The 20,039-nt window shown below is 36.1% G+C and overlaps 1 protein-coding gene across 1 annotated transcript in view; it reads left to right on the top strand.

The window, feature by feature from the left end:
- LANCL3 (LanC like family member 3) overlaps nucleotides 1-13,301 on the top strand; it is a 103,195-nt gene extending 89,894 nt beyond the window's left edge. Inside the window, exons 3-5 of the mRNA XM_090265062.1 lie at nucleotides 1,077-1,274; nucleotides 7,837-8,044; nucleotides 13,057-13,301. Of these exons, the coding sequence (XP_090121188.1) occupies nucleotides 1,077-1,274; nucleotides 7,837-8,044; nucleotides 13,057-13,216 (566 nt within the window). The 3' untranslated portion in view covers nucleotides 13,217-13,301. The remainder of the gene's footprint in view (nucleotides 1-1,076; nucleotides 1,275-7,836; nucleotides 8,045-13,056) is intronic.
- Nucleotides 13,302-20,039: the final 6,738 nt, after the last annotated feature.

The following is a 20,039-nucleotide window of genomic DNA, read 5'->3' as shown; positions in this document are numbered from 1 at the left end:
AAGAATGGGTAATTGTGTCAGAGCAGACAAAGAAGTTATAGAGGATGTAGTAATGAGCAGTTGTGGATAATTGAGGCTCAGTTCCCCTGGGATTTCTTAGAAATTGTATAGAACATGGGTCAGAATTGTCCCACTGAACGGGTGAGGAAGTTGGGGTATTCATTCATCAACTCCCTGCTTCCATCAGTAAAGAAGGGATTTAATCTGTTTTGTTCACTGATCTATCTTCAGCCTCTGACAGTATCTGGCATATAGTAGGTGCTTAATTCTTATGTGTTGAATAAATGAGTGAATGACTGAATGAATGTTTAGGATACCAAGAACAAATTATTTTCAAGCACTTTAAGAGCATTTTCATAAAAGCTATCAATGTGTTAATTACAAAGTTTTCCAACATATTTTCTCTAAAACAGGGGTTGATTACTAAACTTTTTTAAAAATGGTGGTTATTATGATAGTGACTACTGCAGTCTTTTTTTAAAAAGGTTTTATTTATTTATTTTTAGAGAGAGGGGAAGGGAGGGAGAAAGAGAGGGAGAGAAACATCAATGTGTGGCTGCCTCTTGCGTGCCCCCAACTGGAGGCCTGGCTACCCAGGCATGTGCCCTGACTGAAAACTGAACTGGTCACCCTTTGGTTTGCAGGCCGGTGCTCAGTCCACCGAGCCATACCAGGCAGGGCCAAACTTTTTTTTTTTTAATAAAGGAATAAATAATACATATTTTAGCCTTCTTGGTCCCTGTGGTCTTTATTACAGAAACAACTCTGCCATTGTAGCACAAAAGCAGCCATAGACAATAGACTAATGAATGAGCAAGGTTATGTTTCAATAAAATTTTACTTACAAAAACAGGCAGCGAGCCAGATTTTGCCTGCAGGCTGTAGTTTGCCTGCCCCTGCTCTAACCTGTGTTCCTCAGAAGCCTAGTTCTTTGGCAGCTCAACTATTATGCCACTATATGTGCTTGCAAGTAATATTGCCATTCTTTTTATTTATGCTATGAATGTCTTTTCACTAAATTAAACTGGCTCTCCTCCCAATTGTGTGAATTAATTATGCTTTGTTTGTCAATATAGGAGCAGCTCATGGCCTGTCATCCATTCTCCAAATGCTGCTTTCTTACTATGAGCACATCAAGCCCTCAGATCAGGAGCTGGTATGGCAGAGTGTCGATTTCCTCATGGAGCAGGAACAGAACTGCAACTGGCCGCCTGAGCTTGGCGAGGCCATTGAGAGAGAGAATGAGCTGGTGCACTGGTGCCACGGCGCCCCAGGTCTCACACTCATTATTATCTGAAAACGTTGCTTTTCATCAGGCTTAGCCAAAGAAAGGTTCCTTTTCTGAGAAGTGAGGGTATTTCTCATCTTATGTCATTACTACATGAGATAAAAAGGTCAATACGAAACTTTTAAAGCCAAAAAAGTCTTAATCTATAAAAGGATTTCCAGAAATGATCCCGTATTTATTAAAATACATAATCTATCTATTTATATATATATATATATAATTTGCATATGAATAAAACCATCACTGGACAGTAAAATATATTATGAGCCACATATAAAATCAAAATTTTAGTAGCTCCATTAAAATGTAAAAAAAAACAGGGAAAATTAATTTTAATAATATATAACCCAGTATGTCCAAAATATTATTTCAACATGCATCCAATTTAAAAATTGAGCTATTTTACTTTTTTCATATTGCCTTTGAAAGGCAGGGTATATTTTAGACTTAAATTCCACCTCAATGTCACCCTAGTCGTATTGCAGGTACTCAGTAGCTACCTTAGTGCAGATCTGGAGCCTGGCACTTCAAAATGTAGTCCCTGGACTAGGGGCATGGGCAGCCTGGGAACTTTTTAGAAACCCAGAATTTCAGACCCCAACTAGACCCACTGAATCAGAATCTGTGTTTTAATAAGATCCCTGGGTGATTGGTATGCACATTAAAGTTTGAGATGCACTGTCCTAGAATTCTTTTTTAAATGAGGATTTCCATCATCACCTGATAAAAATGTCTAGAGAAATGAGAAGCCATCTTCAGTGAACTTTCTGTAACTGAGCCTAAAAACTTATCAGGCCCCATCTTTTCCTTTTCTAAAACCCCATTACACTGGTAATTAGGTCTTTGAAGAAGGGGCAATTCAAAAGAAGTTAAATTCAAATAAATCAATTAATTTTGGTTGAATGGCCTGGTGAAAGATTTAAAATATCAAAATAACACAAAAATTTGGGATTAGGAATGGATTTAATTTTCAAGGTGTACGCATAGCTATAAAATATATTTGATTTTTCTTTAGTTTGTTACCAGGTTTTTATTACTTCCCTCCCTCTCTTTACCTAATTAATGTTCTTTAATCCAGCTATAATTCCATTTTTTTTTCCTTGGTACAGTTTGAGTTGATTAATAATACAAGTTTTATTCCATTGGCCATTTTTTCTCTTCTTGCCACATTTACCTGAGGAAAGAACTTCAAAGGCTCCTAGGTGTACTTGTACCAGTGCCAGAACATTGAGCATTATGTCTAGGCTAATTCCTCCAGTTACAATTTGAGCTCATTTCTTCTTGCTTTGAACTTTCTGGAGAAAAACAAGTTATTTACCATTCTGGAAATGATAGCTCTTCATTTTACACTCCACAACCCCATTTCCCATTCTCTTTCATCATTTTCACTGGTGGACTCTGGATATCTTTCAGGCACTTCAGGATCCTTGAATTTTAGCGATGTCCCAAATTAAATACTGAATATTTTAAAAGGACTCAGTTGTACCAGTAAAAGACCTATAAAGAAATGGAAGATAATCTACTAAAATGAGTGGGTCAGTTAATTGATGTAGGTCTCTTAAAGGGTACTTATTCCATCCTTTTTGTACCTCATGCTCCATCTGTCTTCATAAATCATGTACCATAATGGTACAGCAAAGGATTCATCACCTTGGGGACTTTATCATCCAGTATCATTCATGTTCAGTATCTTGCTAAGATTAAACACAGGTTGCAAAGCAAAATCATTCAACCCACGTATTCACTGGACTACCAAAAGTAAACCAATTTACAAATGAATAAAGAACCGAATGGGACCCATTATTTCTGCCAATCTGTACTCCCACCTCAAGGGTATTGGTCTTCCTTTTAAAAGATCTTCTAGAAACAGCATCAAGAGGGATTATAAATATGAAATGTGCAGGTCAAAGACCATCATGATTTCTCTGAAGCTGACAACAGTAAACCCCAAAAATTATAAAGAAGAGATGACCTAGAAAAATAATTTTTACTTGGTTGAGGAAAATATTTTTTGAGAGTAGATTTATGAACAGTGCAGATGGTTTGGGACAGCAGATTGATTCTGTGATTAAAAACCTGCCACAGATAATCTACAATGTGGAACCTCATCAGTAATACTTTATTTCTTCCTCTAATTGTTTCCTATTGACTTTCCTTAACCCACTTCTACAGGCAACCACCTTCGTTTTCATTTATGCAGTATAGAAATAGTTCTTGACTCTTAAGTTAAAATAATACTACTGTGTTCTATTTGTAGCTCTGGCACTAACCACCTATGTGACCTTGAGAAAACCTCTTTGTTTCTTTTATGTCTTTGTTTCTTCATCTGTGAAATGAGCATATTGAGATGGAGTCGTGAAACTCAATATTTTTAACACCACAGACCCCCTTTTATCCTGTGGACCTTTGCCATCCCCAAGGATTATATCCTAAAAGATTTGCAGACACCCACTTATATAAATACTCAGTGTACTGTATAGCTTTTCTCTCTAAATGCAATGAAGTATGGCAGGCAGATTCATATGACCTTGTCATAATCTTAATGATTCTGAAATACAGGACAAAGGTCATTTAAAAAATTATTAAAACAAATGCTGGGGCTAAAATAAAGTTTAGATTGCATTATGTTACATCATCGCTGTGGTAACACTTAACAGTACATTTCCTGTGTGAAACACAGGTGTGGCTGGTTTTTTAAAAATAATTTCACAAGGGCTACTGGGTAGGTAACTGAATTGAGAATGACAAAGGCTTATGCAATGCGGCTGTCATTGTCACTAAGTTTTGTAGTACACAGTGTGCACTGCATACCACTGTGAAATTACTGATCCAAGAATGGACCTGCCTGTTGAAACTGTATATGCCAAGTCTGGCTGTCTCAAGGCTCTGCTTAATTGCACATTTTGAAAAATATTTAGCCTCTCAAATATTAGTTCTCAAGTAACAATTCCTTTCTCCAGTTGTATTTGGCTGACTCAGGTTTCTTTGCGTCAATATAGCGTTCCCATGATGAAATGACACAGTTCCCATCAAAAGCAAAGAAATCCAACATTCCTTCCTTTTTTAAAGTCTTATTATGCATTTCATTAGGCCAGGTTAGGAAACAATAGGTTTAGAAGTTTTTCAAGATTCCTTCCATGTACCATTCTGTGATCCAGGCTGCAGGAACAGACCCTTTCTTTCTGGCCAGAACCATAGGATCAATACCTATTAGCTGCCTGGGGTTAGTGGCCTGGTATAGCAATTGGACCATCTCAGCCCCTCTTCTTTCCACATCTCTCATCTCCGCTCAGTGATGCCTGTGCTGGGGTGATAAACGAGACATTACAAGGTCAGCAGACATTTGTGAACCCCTGGCCATGTGTCAAACACCATGCCACAAACTCTGGGAGCAAAAATGAACAAGATAGAGATCTTGCCCTTGGGTATTTGCACTATACTAGGGGAGGCAGACATGTACACAGAGGATTTTAATATAAGTGCTAAGGTTTGTATAAGGAGTGATGGGAACTCAGAGGAGGGATTCTTGGTGCTTCTCCAGGTTCAGGGAAGGCTTCCTGGAGGAGGTGATACTTGAGGTAAGTTGGCCATGCCAAGAAAGATGGGAAATTTGTTCTAATAAAAGTCAGTCAAAGGCATAGGAGCCATAGTGAAGGAAGGGGAACTGGATAGTTTGGTTTTACTGAAGTGGAACGCTTTAGGTAGGGAATGGAGAAGAAATGGCAGGAGAACAGAGTAGGATATGAATCACAAAGGGCTTTTTGTGTCTCACCTGAAGATTAGCTTCCCCTGGATTTTGGGGGGAAACTAAGAGGCACAGATTACACCACAGAATTAGTTTGTCTTGCGGCAGGGGACTGACCTTTGTACCCCTGTGTCAGTCATTGGCTGAAATCTGCTGGGGAGTGGGCATATTGCCTAACTTCCCATTTCACTGAGGGCAAATCTCCCAAGAAGAGGACAGCTGAGAACTTTGTGATCAGCCACCTCATAGCAAGTGAAAGATGGGGCACCTGCTGGCAAGGTCAAGGGGATCGGCAGAGTATCAAGGGCCTGCAATTCACCTGGCTAGTTCTTCCACATCCTTTGGTGCTCAGGCTAGATGGTGTCAGTTCCCCTCATGGGCCTTTACTATCTCCAAGTGTGGGTTAGGAGCCTTCTGGTGTGCTTCCTCAGAGCCTAATTACTCCCTCATGTAGCCAAATTAATGCCTCCAATTAGGTTGTAAACACTATGGAGGCAGAGACTTTTTAAAACTGTAGCACCTACTGATGTGCCTGGCATATACGTAGTAAGTATTCGATTAATATCTAAGCAGCCACCAAATCCTGTCAAGGATCTTTCATTAGCCTCGTGGCATCTCTCTGCCAACATGATCAGTTCACAGCTACCTATTGCCCTTCTTTAGGTCTCTTCCTGACACCAGTGTGGGACATTTTGTCTATAATACTAATCACATCATTAAAAATAAAAACCAACCAATCTGCAACAAAAGCACTCCCACTGGTTGGCTCCCTGTTTCCCACGGAATACAGTCCAAACTGCCTAATTGGACTTGTAAAACCATCTCTAATGTGAATCCGATCTAGCCTTCTACCCTACTGTCCTGTTGGTTAGAACAGTATCCCACTGGTCTTCATGAAGATTATTTTTCCAGGTTCTGAATCTTCACCCTTGCTGATCTTGATGCCTAAAATGCTCTCTCCCTAACCTTGGGCCTGGAGTTTCCTATACATCCTACGAAGTCTTGAAGAAAGCCCTACTTCACCTGACTCCCTCAGGGAATTTCCACTTTTCTGATGCCTCTAGTATAATTGACAGCACCATTCATTTTATGCTCCAAAAGCATCACAAACTACATATCCTGTTATGTGTCAGTCACATGTATATATTTTTCTCTCTCTTTTTAGACAGTGCCTTCCTGAAGGGCAAGAATCATGTTTAGCACTTAACTTTGAACCACCCAGGGCCAGGACTTGCTACATAATTTGGGGGATCCAGTACAAAATGAAAATGTACCCCTCTTTTAAAAATGATTAAGAATTTCAAGATGGCAATAACAGAGCATTAAACACAGCATGGGGCCCTTCTGGAGGTCCTTGTGACACTGTACAGATCAGAAGCCCATGAAGTCAGCCATGCTTCAGGCTGTGCATGCGGTAGATAATCAACACTTCCAAATGAATGAATACAGTGAATGGATATATGTATAATTACATAAGTTCAATTCTTTAAAAATAATTCTTAGTTTGTAGGAGATACTTTGTTCCTAAAACTCAAGGATGACAGTGCTATAGATGACCATTTTCAGTAGTTGACTGGAAACCATTGGCCGAAGAGATTTTGTTATTTAAGTGTTAATCATAGGAAGTGTTAAAGGATAAATTTTAAAAGAGAATGATGTCATGAGTCTCAGACAAATATGAAATAAATGTATGTGAATTATTTTACTTGCTCATTAGTTAATAAGGGAACCAGAAAGGTGTTAATAATTGGTTCAAAGAAATCCAAAGAGCAGACAAATTTATAGGCCATTATGAATGCTAACATGAATTTGCTAAGTAGATGCAAAACCTGCTGCTTCCACAAAGGCTGAGGGATGTCAATCCAACCTCTATTAGACAGAATGTGAGTTTCTAGGGATAAGAATTCTTTACATTACTATAAGTTTTCTACACAGTAGTCCTATTTCTATAGAGTTATAAAAGAGCCTAGTCAAAGACAATGAACCTCAATGAGTTAGTTAAGATGCTTATTGAATTCCAGTCTTTTTTACTTTATATAGGAGTAAGGTAGCCCATGTATAAGAGAGAGTGATCTTGGGTCCCTAATTTCCTTTCTGAATACAAGCACTTAAAATTTTGCGGAAATAATTCTGTTAATAGTTGTTGCTTCTCTTATTTATGTTCCTGCCTATGTAATTGAGATTGCCTTTGTTGAGAAGTTTTGAAGGAAAATTTCTTTCCTTGGCACAAACTGTGAAGAACTCATTTCACAGCTGAAGTAGAAGTTTTGGCCAAGTCATATGGGATCATTATAGTTTTTGGCAGGACTCCCAGTTTTGCTCTTAAGAAAATGTGTATAGTTATAAGTACTTTAACATTATAAATTCTGAACCTTGAGGTAGGGGACAGAATAGGCAAACTATAAACATTTAGCCATTCCAGGTAGCCAGATATGTATAATGCTTACCAGAGTATGCATAGTTAAGTATTAATTTATAAACTATGGATTTTATCAATTTCTGTACTAGTTGTTCTTTCTCTAGGGACCAGTGCCACAATACAATTCAAGCAACTTAAAATTAATTTCACAGGAAAGATAAGTCTCCCTTGTAGGAGACTGTATAGCCTTGCTATTCAAAATGTAGTCTCCAAAAAGATACTTGTTAGAAATTTAGTATTTCAGGCCCCAATTCAGAACTATCAGATTAAAATGGATATTTTACCAATACACTGGTGATCTGTGAGCCTTTTACTGTTTGGGAAGTTTTGCGCTATAGTATTAAGCCCTGAAAGTCACCTCTAATGTCTTTGATGTTTTCACAGGAATTGCCTATCTGTTTGCCAAAGCTTATCTCGTTTCCAAGAAACCACAGTACCTGGACACGTGTATCCGGTGTGGGGAACTCACTTGGCAGAAGGGCTTGCTAAAGAAGGGGCCTGGAATTTGCCATGGTGTAGCTGGCAGTGCCTATGTCTTCCTGCTGTTATATCGGCTCACAGGAAACTCTAAATACATCTACCGAGCCCAAAGGTCAGCCCATTCTTCACATGTAATTTTTTTCCCCAAATGTTAATCTAACTAATGTTCTGAATAGGTAATAGAGTCATATAGTTTCAAAAGTGTAAAAATAAATGCATCTACTATACACTCTAAACAAATTATAACAGTACTATGTATACCGATTGCAAATTGTATTTTAAATATACAATTTAAAGGGACACCATTTCAGTTTGTTCAGATCTATCTCATAATTTTAATGATTATATAGTAGATGTACTATGATTAATTTAATCAATCTGTAACTAATGGACACTTGCACATGTTCAGTCTTTACTAATACAAACTAAGTTTCCCCAAATATCCAGTACAGACATATCAATGCACTGTGCAAGCATTTCTTATAAGAGAGATTTTAGAATTGAAGTCACTAGATCCATAGGTATTTCTAGCCCATTTTTTGCCCATTGTTCCTATTGTGATACTTATAGTGATGATTGTAACTCTTTGTCAATAGCTGCTGTAAATACTTTCCTATTTTGTCTTTTTTTTTTTAAACTTAGTTCATGGTCTTTTGCCAGACCAAAATTGTAAGTATTTTTCTGGTCAAAGTGGTTGAACTTACAATCTTTCTGGATTTTGTGTTTTGCTTAAAAAGACCCTTCCCACTCTAAAATTCAAAAAAAAAAAAAAAAAGGAGAAATATTCAGTTACATTGAGTTTTAATAACATTATGATTTTATGTTTTAAATCTTAGATTATTCTAGAATTTACTATTATTGTTTAATGGTGTCAGGTGGATATCGATCTTTGTGTTTTGAAATAAAAGATAAAACTTTCCTATAACATCTGTTGACCAATTACCCTAATAATTTGAAATCCCACTTTTGTCATAAACCAGATTTATATAAATGTATGGGTTTCTTTCTGGACTTTTTATATTTCATTATTCATTTATTTCTAATTTTTCTTAGCTGTTCTCTCATTCTTCCTATTGTATTTTAGAATCAGTTTTTCAAATAAAAATCCCTATGACAATTTCATTGGAATTTCAATGAATTTTTAAGAATTAACATCTTAAGAATACTGAGTTTTTCCATCCAGAAACATGGTATGTTGTCCCTTGATTTCAGTTTTAAAAAATGACATTTGCTAAAGTTTTGATCTTATGAGACACTCATATTATCTGCAAAAAATTATAATTTTGTTACTTCCTTTCTCGTCTGTATACTCTTTTTAAAAAATTTCCTGTTGCATGGATCAGAATCTCCAAAACAATGTTCAGTAATAACAGGGATAGTGAACATCCTTGCCTTTATACTGATTTCATTAGGAATGCTTTTCTCTTTTAAATTTGCTTCTCATGGTGACATGCCTCTGTTCAGGATAATTCAGTGGCTTCCTGTATGACAGAGGAAAAGCCGAAGTCTGTCCTTTGACTGAAAGGCCCTACAGTATTTTGCCTCCCTTTGCCATTTTGATACCATCCCCTACTCTTCTTCTTGGTTCTTTCTACAATTGTGGCTTCCTTGTGATTTTGTTAGGATGCCAGCTACTATCTATTTCAAGGCCTTTGAAGTTTTGGTTCTTCCCACCTGTAATGCCCACTTTTTATATACGTGTTTATCTCTCAGCGCCCTCAGTTCACTCAGACTTTCACTCAAAGGTCTTTGTAAACCAACTTATATAATATTCAGTGTTACACATAAAATATCATTTATGATAAGTGTTTGTGCACTGAAGAAAAATACTAACATATGTAAATCCTCTTTTGAAGCTCCATTGTTTAGGAATTCTCTTAACATATTTTGATTCATGACTGCCTAATATGTTCAGGTTGTAATTTGACCCTTTATTTTCCAAATGTAGAAAAAGAAAGTCATTTTGGATCTTATCTAGAGTAATGCTATATCACCTTTGGGATAAATTTCATCAGAGGTTGTCATGCTGTAGAAGAACTATTAAAAAGGGTCAAAACAACCCCTTATTTTTCTGGCAGACCAGTTCTAGTTTACAGAGTCTTAGTTATAAGGTTCTGGAGTCCAAGGCCCTTCAGACAACTTAAATTTCTCACAGTTACAGAATGAAAATCTCCTGGTAATATCGGAATAGTATATGGGCTTTGCATTTAATTGCATAGAATACTAAAATTTCCACTCCATTATAATTCAAAGTTAAATATGGGGTGGTGCAAAGTGGGGAGAATTCCTTCATTTTGGCAGTTCCTAAGACAGTAATATCCAACAATAGGTCATCACCTATTACTCTTAACATGCAATTGGAATTGATGGTCACAGAAAAATATTTGATAACCTTTTCAATTTCTTCTATGATTATTTAATCTTTCAGATTTTCTATCTCTTCTTGAATTAATTTTTGGAAGTAAATGTATTTCTACAAAAGCATCTAGTCTGTATGGATTTTCAAATGTTTGAGGTAAAGCTGTAACAGTATAGTTCTACGTTATTTTAAATCTCCCACGTCTGTGCTTATCTGCCTCCTAGTACTTTTTCTTTTTGGTAAGACACACCAGCATTTTGTCTATGTTGTTCATGCTTTTAAATAACTGGCTTTTGGTTTTGTTTATTAATTCTTTTTGTTTTTCTCTTTTGCTTTCTAATTCATTATTTTCTGCCTATATTTTGACTTTCTAGTGCTCCTCTTATTTATTTTGTTATTTTTCAACGTTTTTAAAATGCTTAATTAGAATAACTACCATCATTCTAATAAAAATTATAGTAATTAAAAACTCAGATTAATGAATTTTCGTCTGAGTTTAGTTTTGATCATAATCACCAAGTTTTGATATATAATGATCTCTGTCTTTAATTCTTTTTAGTTCTATAATTACCATTATGAATCCTATTTTGACAGAATTTTTTAGAAAAATTAATTTACTATTTTGAATTCTGCACTCTGGTAGATTTTGGAAACAATCATTTTCACTTTAATATGATAATACACTATACAGCTCAGAATACAATGAAACTACTACTCTCATACATCGCTAGTATGCTTGTAAATTGCTGTACTCATGTATCATTTAGAAATTATTTTGAAAAACACAAAAATGATTATCATATTATTTTTAGTAAAACAACGTAGGATACCAAACATTATACAGACTAATTTTAACAATATAATAAATCATTAAAATGCAGTGGAATAGTTGTCTCTGTTTAACAAATACTCTGCTATAATATGTTTATGTGAATAAATGAAATTTACCATGTATTGAATGCTTGCTATATGCTCAGAGCCTAATATATGGTATCTTTAATCTTTACAGATAATTTTATGCAGTTCTGCAACTTCACTATTTTTAAGTCAGATTAAGAAAATTTCCAAATGTCATATAACATGAAATTATAGAGTTGGGGATTGCAACTTCAAAGTTCTTCCTCTTTCTACTACACCAGGGCTTCTTAATCTAGGCTTTGTTTGTTACATCTGAAACTGAAATGTAGCATTTTTAAAAATTTTGACTGTAAGTAATAAGCCACAGGAAAATTAGCAGTAGCTGTGACTCTGTCACCACTAGAAGTCACATATTACTCCTGTTGCAGATATTGTGAAATTTATTTCACTCTTACCACTACTTAGAAATGTCCACAGTTATTAGATCCACTACTACTTAATGTGTTAATAAAGAATACATATATTATTATACCACGAATTTGGTTTAAAATTTTTTGCTACTGTTTTTACTATAATTCATTTCCTTTAAAATCCTATGTATTTTATTTTATATATTTGAAGACTTTTCTGAGATGGAGTCCAGACTGCCAAATGATCCATTGCACTAAAAAGATCAAGATTCCTTGAAGCTATACCATGAAGCTTCATTGTATAATAACAAATTTTGAATTAATTCATAGGATGCATCATTATTCTAAGAAAAAAATGAAAAAAAGCAAGAATTCATGAACATGAACAGAAGTGTGGTGATTGCAGGGGGAGGAGGTGGGTGGATGTGGAAGAGGATATAGGGGAGATAAATAGTGATGGGAATTTTTTTTGAATTTTATTTAGAAATTATTGCATATTCAGGAAAACAGTTGATAGAAAATTTGCACCAAACAGAATTGCAATATATGTCTTGCTGATTTATTTTAAGCTGCCATGAATAATTCCAAGAACCTTAAAAAGATCAAATGCGTAATCACTCTTCATAAGACCCCTTATGTAGGAGCAATCATCTAAATTTATGGCAGTATCAGCTGTCAGGGCTTACTAACCAGTGAGCTCCAGCCTCTGAATTAGTGATTATTTTTGTTGTTGGTGGGAATGAGGAGAGCAAGTCAGTAAAGAAATGACGTAGGTGACAACACTTTAAATGCCGTTAACTACTAAAAATGTTACCCATTATAAATAATTTGAATAGGATTTGTTGCAAACACTGGTAAGAGGATGGAGCTCTTTCATAGAGAAGTTAGAGGTCAGTGACTTACTTTTAAGGCAGATGTCCTAAAAATTATCTTGTAGCTGAGTTTGCTATTTGATGTCACATTATAAAATGTGGTTTGCCTTTTCTCATTCATCTTATTCCTTTGTTTACCCAAAGCACAGATTGTATAAAATCTTGCACATCTATTTTCACAGTTTCTTTTCTCTGTCACATATAAATGAAACTTAGCTCAGAAATAATATTCCTGCAGAAAAATAGCATATTCACTTTTTTAAAGGAACAGTCATATATCAGCTTGCTGTACAAGATTAATAAAAGTATGGCTATTTATCTGTCTTTCTTTTAATTATTGGAAGACAAAAGAAATGAAATCCTAAGAAAGAAAGAAACTGATTTGCTTTGCAGATGTTCAACATAGTTGAATTTGCCTGCCAACATAATTTGTTGTGAAAAACACACAATTATATAATGGCTCTTCTGTTGTTTTAACGACGTCTTTCTTAAAATATTATATAATTCTGTAAAAAATGTAATGCTAAAACTTGAACTTAGCAGAGAGGAGAAAAAAGCAACCCAAGGCCAATAATGTGGAAACACTAATGTTAAAACTCTTAATATTTTCTTCTTCTTCTTTTAGGTTTGCTGAATTTTTATTTACTGAGGAATTCAAGGCCGGTTCTCGTGTCCTTGAAAGTATATACAGCTTGTATGAAGGCTTCTCTGGGACGGTGTGCTTTCTGATTGATCTGCTGCAGCCCAGTCAGGCTGAGTTTCCTCTCTTCAGCGTCTTTGTTTAGGAAGCTCCATGTCACACTGTGGCCCTGCAGAAGGTCCCTGAGATTTCCCGAGCCTACCCGGAGGCAGTTTCCACACAAGCCACATTCAATGGTATCACAACCATGGGCCTTAACGTTGCCAGAGGAAGGAGGGAAAAACGGAAGGGATGGGGGAGGGATCAGGCAGGTGAAGGCAACGTGATACCAGACTTAAGGGAAAACAGTCTGAGAACCTGCAAAATAAAGATGCCACAACTCTTCTAAAAACCATAGGAATTCAATATTTCAGAGACTAGGAATGAAACCAGGAATCAGAGAAGAAATGCAAAGAGAAATCATTCGTTTTTCAGTTAGGGCATAAAAAACAAAATTGAAATATGGACAATGGCAATAAAATGCCAATACCTTTACAGTTGGGGGAGAATTTGACCATTTGTTAGTCCCTCCACCCCTAAAGTCAGCAATAAAGACAGTCTGGAACTAAAGTAATTACCCAACAGAAAGCTGCTAGGAGGGATGAAGTGTCAGGTTGCAGAAGGACAAAAGAAAAAGGAAACTCTAGGTTGTCCTATGCCTTTATTTACTGAAATTCATGATTTTTACTGAGTGGAGAAATTTTCATATGTACCTCTGTTTTTATCATTACCCTGGGCACATATCATAACCTCATTTCAACCATGAAATTTGAAGTTTCCTTAGGCCTCAGAGCATCTTTTTTCCTGGTTCCTTTTTCCCTCTCAAAGCTCAATTAGAATAGTAAAATTCATAGGCTAGCAAATACTATAGCAAGTGTTACTGTGAAATGTTTTTCTCAATTTGAAGTGTGAACTGTTATTGTCTATTGTAATTTTTTAAATGCCTACATAATTCCTATGAAGCTATTAGCTGAACTGTAAAATACACTTGTAAAAAAATCACTTATCTCAAAGATCGGGGTAACCACTACAAAAGTGTGTTTTTTCTGCCGTTGGTGGAATACTGTGTCCTCCAGAACACTCAGACACTGGCAGAGAAAGGGGCTAGTGATTGTGAAAAGAAGGTTGATCAACTTCATACTGTTAGATTAAGAGAGGAGAGAACTCTCTGGCTGATTACCCTTATCTTCCAAGATGCCAGCTCCACAAGAAATTGTCTACAATTCCCACTGAGCCTAGTTGTCATATTAAATTCAACCTTGCTGTAAACACATTGAAACTGTAAAACTACTTCAAGTAAACAGGGGTTTTCAGAATAATGTAGGAGCATCTGCCACTTCAATACTCAGAACATGAGGTTACCCCTTTCCTAGAACTTAGTCACTGGCAATTTCCTGTATCAAAGAAGAGGAGGAAGTTGTATACTGTGTAAGATTTAACAATTATTTAAACAGTAATCAAATATTTGGATATATATAAGTATTCTACATATATCCCTATGTAACGCAAGCATTTACTTAGTTCAGTAGTTCTTAACTTCTTGATTCATAGGTGAACTTTGGAAGCAGTTGGGGAATACTCTGTTGCCTAAAAATATGTGTGTGTATGTGTGTGTGTTGGCATGTGCCCATGCACCTGTATGTATGCATGGGTGTGCTCATTTTTGGAGTGAGATTATTCATAAGATTCTCAAAGAAATCTGTGGCTGAAAAAAAGGTAAGAACCACCTTTGAATGTCTTATAATTGTTTATGTTTTCACTCATCAAAATAAATGAGGACATAGTGGTTTTGAAAAACATGTACCTTTTTAGCTTGTTTCATTTTCACATCCTCAGATATAAATATATAAAATTGGTCTCAATTGTTCATCTTTTAAAGTACTCAGGTTGGGGCAATACCACATAAGTAGCAGCTTTAAGGTGACTCCCAAAGTTGGGTTGTAGAAGTTCTTTCAAGAATAGTCAAGGACCTCTCTGAAAGCCTTAAGGCAAAAGTGCTTTCAACAAGTAGGCTCCTTTTGAAATGATAGCGATATCTGCTTTTCAAACCTAGGGTTTCTCTTCCCATGTGTATTTCTTCAGTATTTCAGGCTAGAAGCTGGGGATATAGCAGTGAACAAAATACCCCTGGAAATGACCTTATGTTTCTGTTTGCTGATCCCTCCACTGTTCATCCCTGAGACCTGAAACCTAAAGCACTAAGAAGTGATAATCTAACTTAACATATCAGTTTCATTTCTAGGAACTTCAGAAAAGCTGGACTTTCTTGCTCACCTGCCCTTTCAAGATTCAGTAGGATAACTAAGGTTGTTATGCTGACTATTGTGAACAGATAACCCTTTTGTGTGTCAAATCCAAGCAAAGGCCATGTTTGAGTGTGTCTGTGAATTGACACATCAGTAAATTAGAAATAAGGGTAAGCTTCTTTGGCACTTAAACATGTTTTAAGTTTCCATTTCCTGAAAGAGTAGAATTATAGGTTTGGGAAAGTACTCTTCTATCTTGTTTTCCCAAGAAGTGGAAAAATACCCCTAAGTGTTACTGTAGAAACGTGTGGCATGTCACTTCTTTTTGAATTAACCAATTTGTTCCCTTCTATGTAGTAACATTATTGTGCTTAATTAAGCATGTTGCCTCTTGAAGACTATAGAGCAAGTTCACCACCACTAGTATAACTACAATATTATTTACTATATGTGGTGTGAACAATATAAACCCTGAAGGTAACATTGGAGATATGTGAGGATATTGAAAGGATCTCTCAGTAATGGGGAGACTGCATTATATTTTGAGAACAAGAAGTTTGGAGATATAGTACAACTCTGTGTATTTTGTTTCATTAACACATTTACAAACCTTCCCTCTCACACATATCTCAAAATATTACATACCTTTATTTTGCCCAATCCCATTTTAGTCATCAGTTTTTACTTTTTGTTCCATTTGTAACCTGATAAGTAAGAACAGAGATTTGGCAGCGTATATCCCCCTGTGATTCTTCAGGGAACTGACTACAGTTTTAAGGTAATAGTTTTCACTTTCTGATAACTTGAAAAAGAGAGTCAGTTTTTGGTCTATGCTAAACTGCAATTCCTCCATTGCAATTTATATCTTTTTTCTTTGACACACTAATATTTTAATTAAGATAGTACTCAAATTATTTCAATTTCTATAGAGAGGAAATGTCAATAGTTTCAGTCCAAAAAATGTAAGTTTGTGATTTATAGCCATATTAAAGAAACACATGATTAAAAGGAAAAACATTAGTAATGCAAAGAAACTTGTGTTGGAAATCTTAAAGCCTTTCTCTGCCAATTCCATGGGCCACTATAATAATAATTATAATCACCCTCTCCAACTCAAAGGGTTGTGATAAGGGTTGTCAATGATGAAATGGATATGAGAGTTTTTAATAAGCATGTACTTTATGTATTTAAAAAGGGAAGCTGAATTTTAAGTACCAATTACATGCATAGAAAAATCATGCTCAATTATGACCTTAAATAAGCATTTTAACCAAATGGAATTTCCATGTGTGGATGCAGTACTTTCTGGATCACCTAATTGGTAAAAAAACAGATTGTATGTTTTTTTATATTCTAGAACCAATTTTGACTGTAGCGTTTGTGCCTCAGAAGGTTCTGATTTACTGGGGCTTAGTATATAGGCATAGGCCGGTTTAGCTGGTAAGCTCCTTTTAATGTAAATATTTATTTTGCTTGCTGAAACAAAGGATTAAGGTGCCAGTAATGCAAGAAAAGGAGTTGGAAGTCTAGGTCTGCAGAGCAAACATGAACTTGTAAGTAAAGTATTTTTGGTTGAGTTTGCTGCACTTTAATTCAGACCTCAAAACTGCATGGCATATAGTGATAGGCATATACTCTAGATTGCATATAAAGCTTTTTTATTTTTTTCGGGGGTAACCTGAGTTATTTATTCAACACTGTACCAAACTGATAGCTAAATGAGTAAGTCTCAGATTCACCAAGGTCATGTGACCTTGGCATAAACTTGGCAAGGAAAGCAAATGAGAAGGCAGGCAAAAGGGTGGGTGAAAGCTGCAGAAGGAGTTGGGTCTGTTCTTTAGCGGGATCACAGGTCCAGCACAGCTCACACTCATGTGTATGAGAGTAGATGGCAGCTGCATTTATCCTGCTTCCCCTTCCAAAAGAAACCTGGCCATTTTATTTGTACTGTGGTGGAAAAAAAAGTGGATGATAGCACTAAATATCTGGGCCTCCTGCATTTTCATAAATATCATACTGGGAGTGCCCGCTCTTGGTTTAATTGAAAGTGATAATAAATTGAAGCCTGACTGATGATGCCTTTTGGGTTTAAAAATATTTGTTTTTATTTTCTTAAAGTGTTGGATCTTGTGAGTCCCACCTAGACTCTTCCACAAATGGCAGTCTTTTGTCTGCAGAATTGCCTGCATCTTCTTTGCCTTTGTGTACCTGTTATTTATCCATTTGAACTGAATTTGAGACATTATTTGAAATGAAAACTAAATCACAAATCTTTTTGTTCTTTGGGGGAGATTTTTTGGTAAGCATTATGGTTAAAAGAGCAGACTGTCTTTTCTTTTTCTTGCCTTTATCCTCCCTGTTCAATATGGAGAAAGAAGAGGGAGAAAAGATACAGAAGGCTTGACTGCAAAGAGTTTGCAAGGACTTCCTGTTCGTTTCCCCTTTGGTTTTCCATAGTCCCTGGAAATTGTGTGTGTGTGTGTGTGTGTGACAGAGAGAGAGAGAAAGAGAGAGAGAGAGAGAGAGAGAGAGAGAGAGAGAGAGAAAGAGAGAAAGAGAGAGAGAGGCAGGCTTAGGAAGAGTCAGTATCACATATGAAATAAAACCCAGCATTTAGCTATTAGATATATCTGAGTGAATGCATATATGCAAGCACACATTCATTAATGAATGGGTGTCCATTGTGTGTTGAGTGCTTTCTAGTAAATTGGCACATAATTAACGAGGGCCCTAGTTACACTTTTAGTTGTCTATCTTAAGCATTGATTTCCATTAAAACTTCTGCAAGGTTAAAGCCATTAGCCATCTGTAAGAGATAATAGATGTGAGTTTCACAAATAGAGCTGCAAATGAGCCAATGAAGTAATTTTTAAATTCTTCAGTAGTCACATTTAAAAAGTGAAGACAAACAGGTGAAATTAATTTTAATAATGTATTTGATTTACTCCAGTATATCCAAAATATCATCATTTCAACATGTACTCAATATAAAATTATTGAGCTATTTTACATTTTTTTGTACTGAGTCTTCAGAATCTGGTGTATGTCTTAGACTTACTGCTCATCTCCAATTGGACTAGTCACATTTCAAGTAGTTTGGCTAGTGTATTGGATAGTACAGGGCTAGGGTCCCACTGCTGTTTCACAGTAATAATAGGGTCTTTCTACAGCTTGTGTATGTTTTTGTTACAAAAGAAAATGTAAACAGAACACTGCGTGTTATTTGAGTACCACAGTGTCTCCCCAAATGTGAAACACTAGTACCAAGAGCTGCTCTGTGGAAAAATAGGTTCTGTGATTAAATCAGCTAGGAAAATTCTATTCTTTCACACCCCTTTGGAGATTTACATGATGTGTTAACATATCACAGACTCTGAGAAAACATTCCTGGGTAGAGGAACCTGTTTGAGGTTGTTGAGTTCTCTCTCTGTAAGGTTCAACCTCCTGATTGTGCTGTTGCCCAGCTACCACTATAAAAACATGGTTAGTCTGGCATGGTACGTTCATGATGTGCTTATAATATTTATTATTTTCTACAGAGGAACTTTAATACCCCTACCCCTTCCCCACCCCCAGACCCATTAAAGATACAATAATGGGTCTGAGCCAGTGTATTAAACCTACTAAATCTTGCTCTCAAAGAGACCTGAGGTCATTCTTTACTTTACTTTTGGGGGCAAGAATTTTGGAAATTGCCACAAGTGTCTCTAAGTAAGAAGAACTTTGTTTCTTACCCTCTTTCTCCACTCTTTTTTAAAAAGATTTTGTTTCTTAGAGAGGGGGGAGGTGATGAAGAAAGAGAGGGAGAAAGACATCAGTGGGGGGTTTCCTCTCACACTCCCCAAACTGAGGACCTAGCTTGCAACCTAGGCAGGTGACCTACCTGGGAATCAAACCAGAAACTCTTTGGTTTGTAGTCTTGTACTCAAGCGACTGAGCCACACCAGCCACAGCTCTTTCTCTGTTCGTTTTAGAGACTATCTCTACTTAGTTCTTGTATTCAGAATCACTCTAGAGCCAAGCTATATCTTCTTGTTCTGGAACCACCTATTAAATTGAAACCAGCAGAAGCCTTTAATGTCTTGCACATGGACGGTGATCTTCAAAAAGTCCCTAAATACACACCTTGCTCTCATTTCAGAAATTATGAACACTCTAAAAAGGAGAGGAGAGAAACATCTGGATGTGCATACCTATGTGTAAACATAGAATACAGTTTCTTAAGTAGAATAATACCATTTTGCTGATGCTTTCTTTTTTTTAATTTTGTGTGTGGTGTTAATTTACAGTACTTTAATATGTACTGTTTTGTAAAGTGTGTAAAGTAGCAGTAACTTAGCAATCAGTTTAAAGAAGATATAGACTATACTTGACAACTGTCAATCTTTAGCAAATGATGTTTTTGCCTTTGTTTTAGTGGGACCTCTGATGCTACACCCATTTTGCTTTACAATCCGTGTTTATGTGGCAATTACCAATTAAAAATAACTTCTGTTGCTGAATTTGGTCCAAGTTGACTGTAGTAACCTTTATATGTGGATGCATTCAAATAAGAAGATTGGTTTACATGATTAGTTTTGTCTCTGTTTTTTAGGACTTTAGCATTTCAAGATCAGAGATGTCTTCTGAAAGTACAATGTTTATCATCAGTTTTATATAAACTGTCCAGGAGTAGGAGTGGAA

This window comes from Furipterus horrens, unplaced genomic scaffold (assembly GCF_987537825.1).
Source record: "Furipterus horrens unplaced genomic scaffold, mFurHor1.1.pri manual_scaffold_17, whole genome shotgun sequence".
In the NCBI taxonomy this organism is placed as follows: Eukaryota; Metazoa; Chordata; class Mammalia; order Chiroptera; family Furipteridae; genus Furipterus; species Furipterus horrens.
This window is presented reverse-complemented; position numbering and strand designations above follow the sequence as displayed.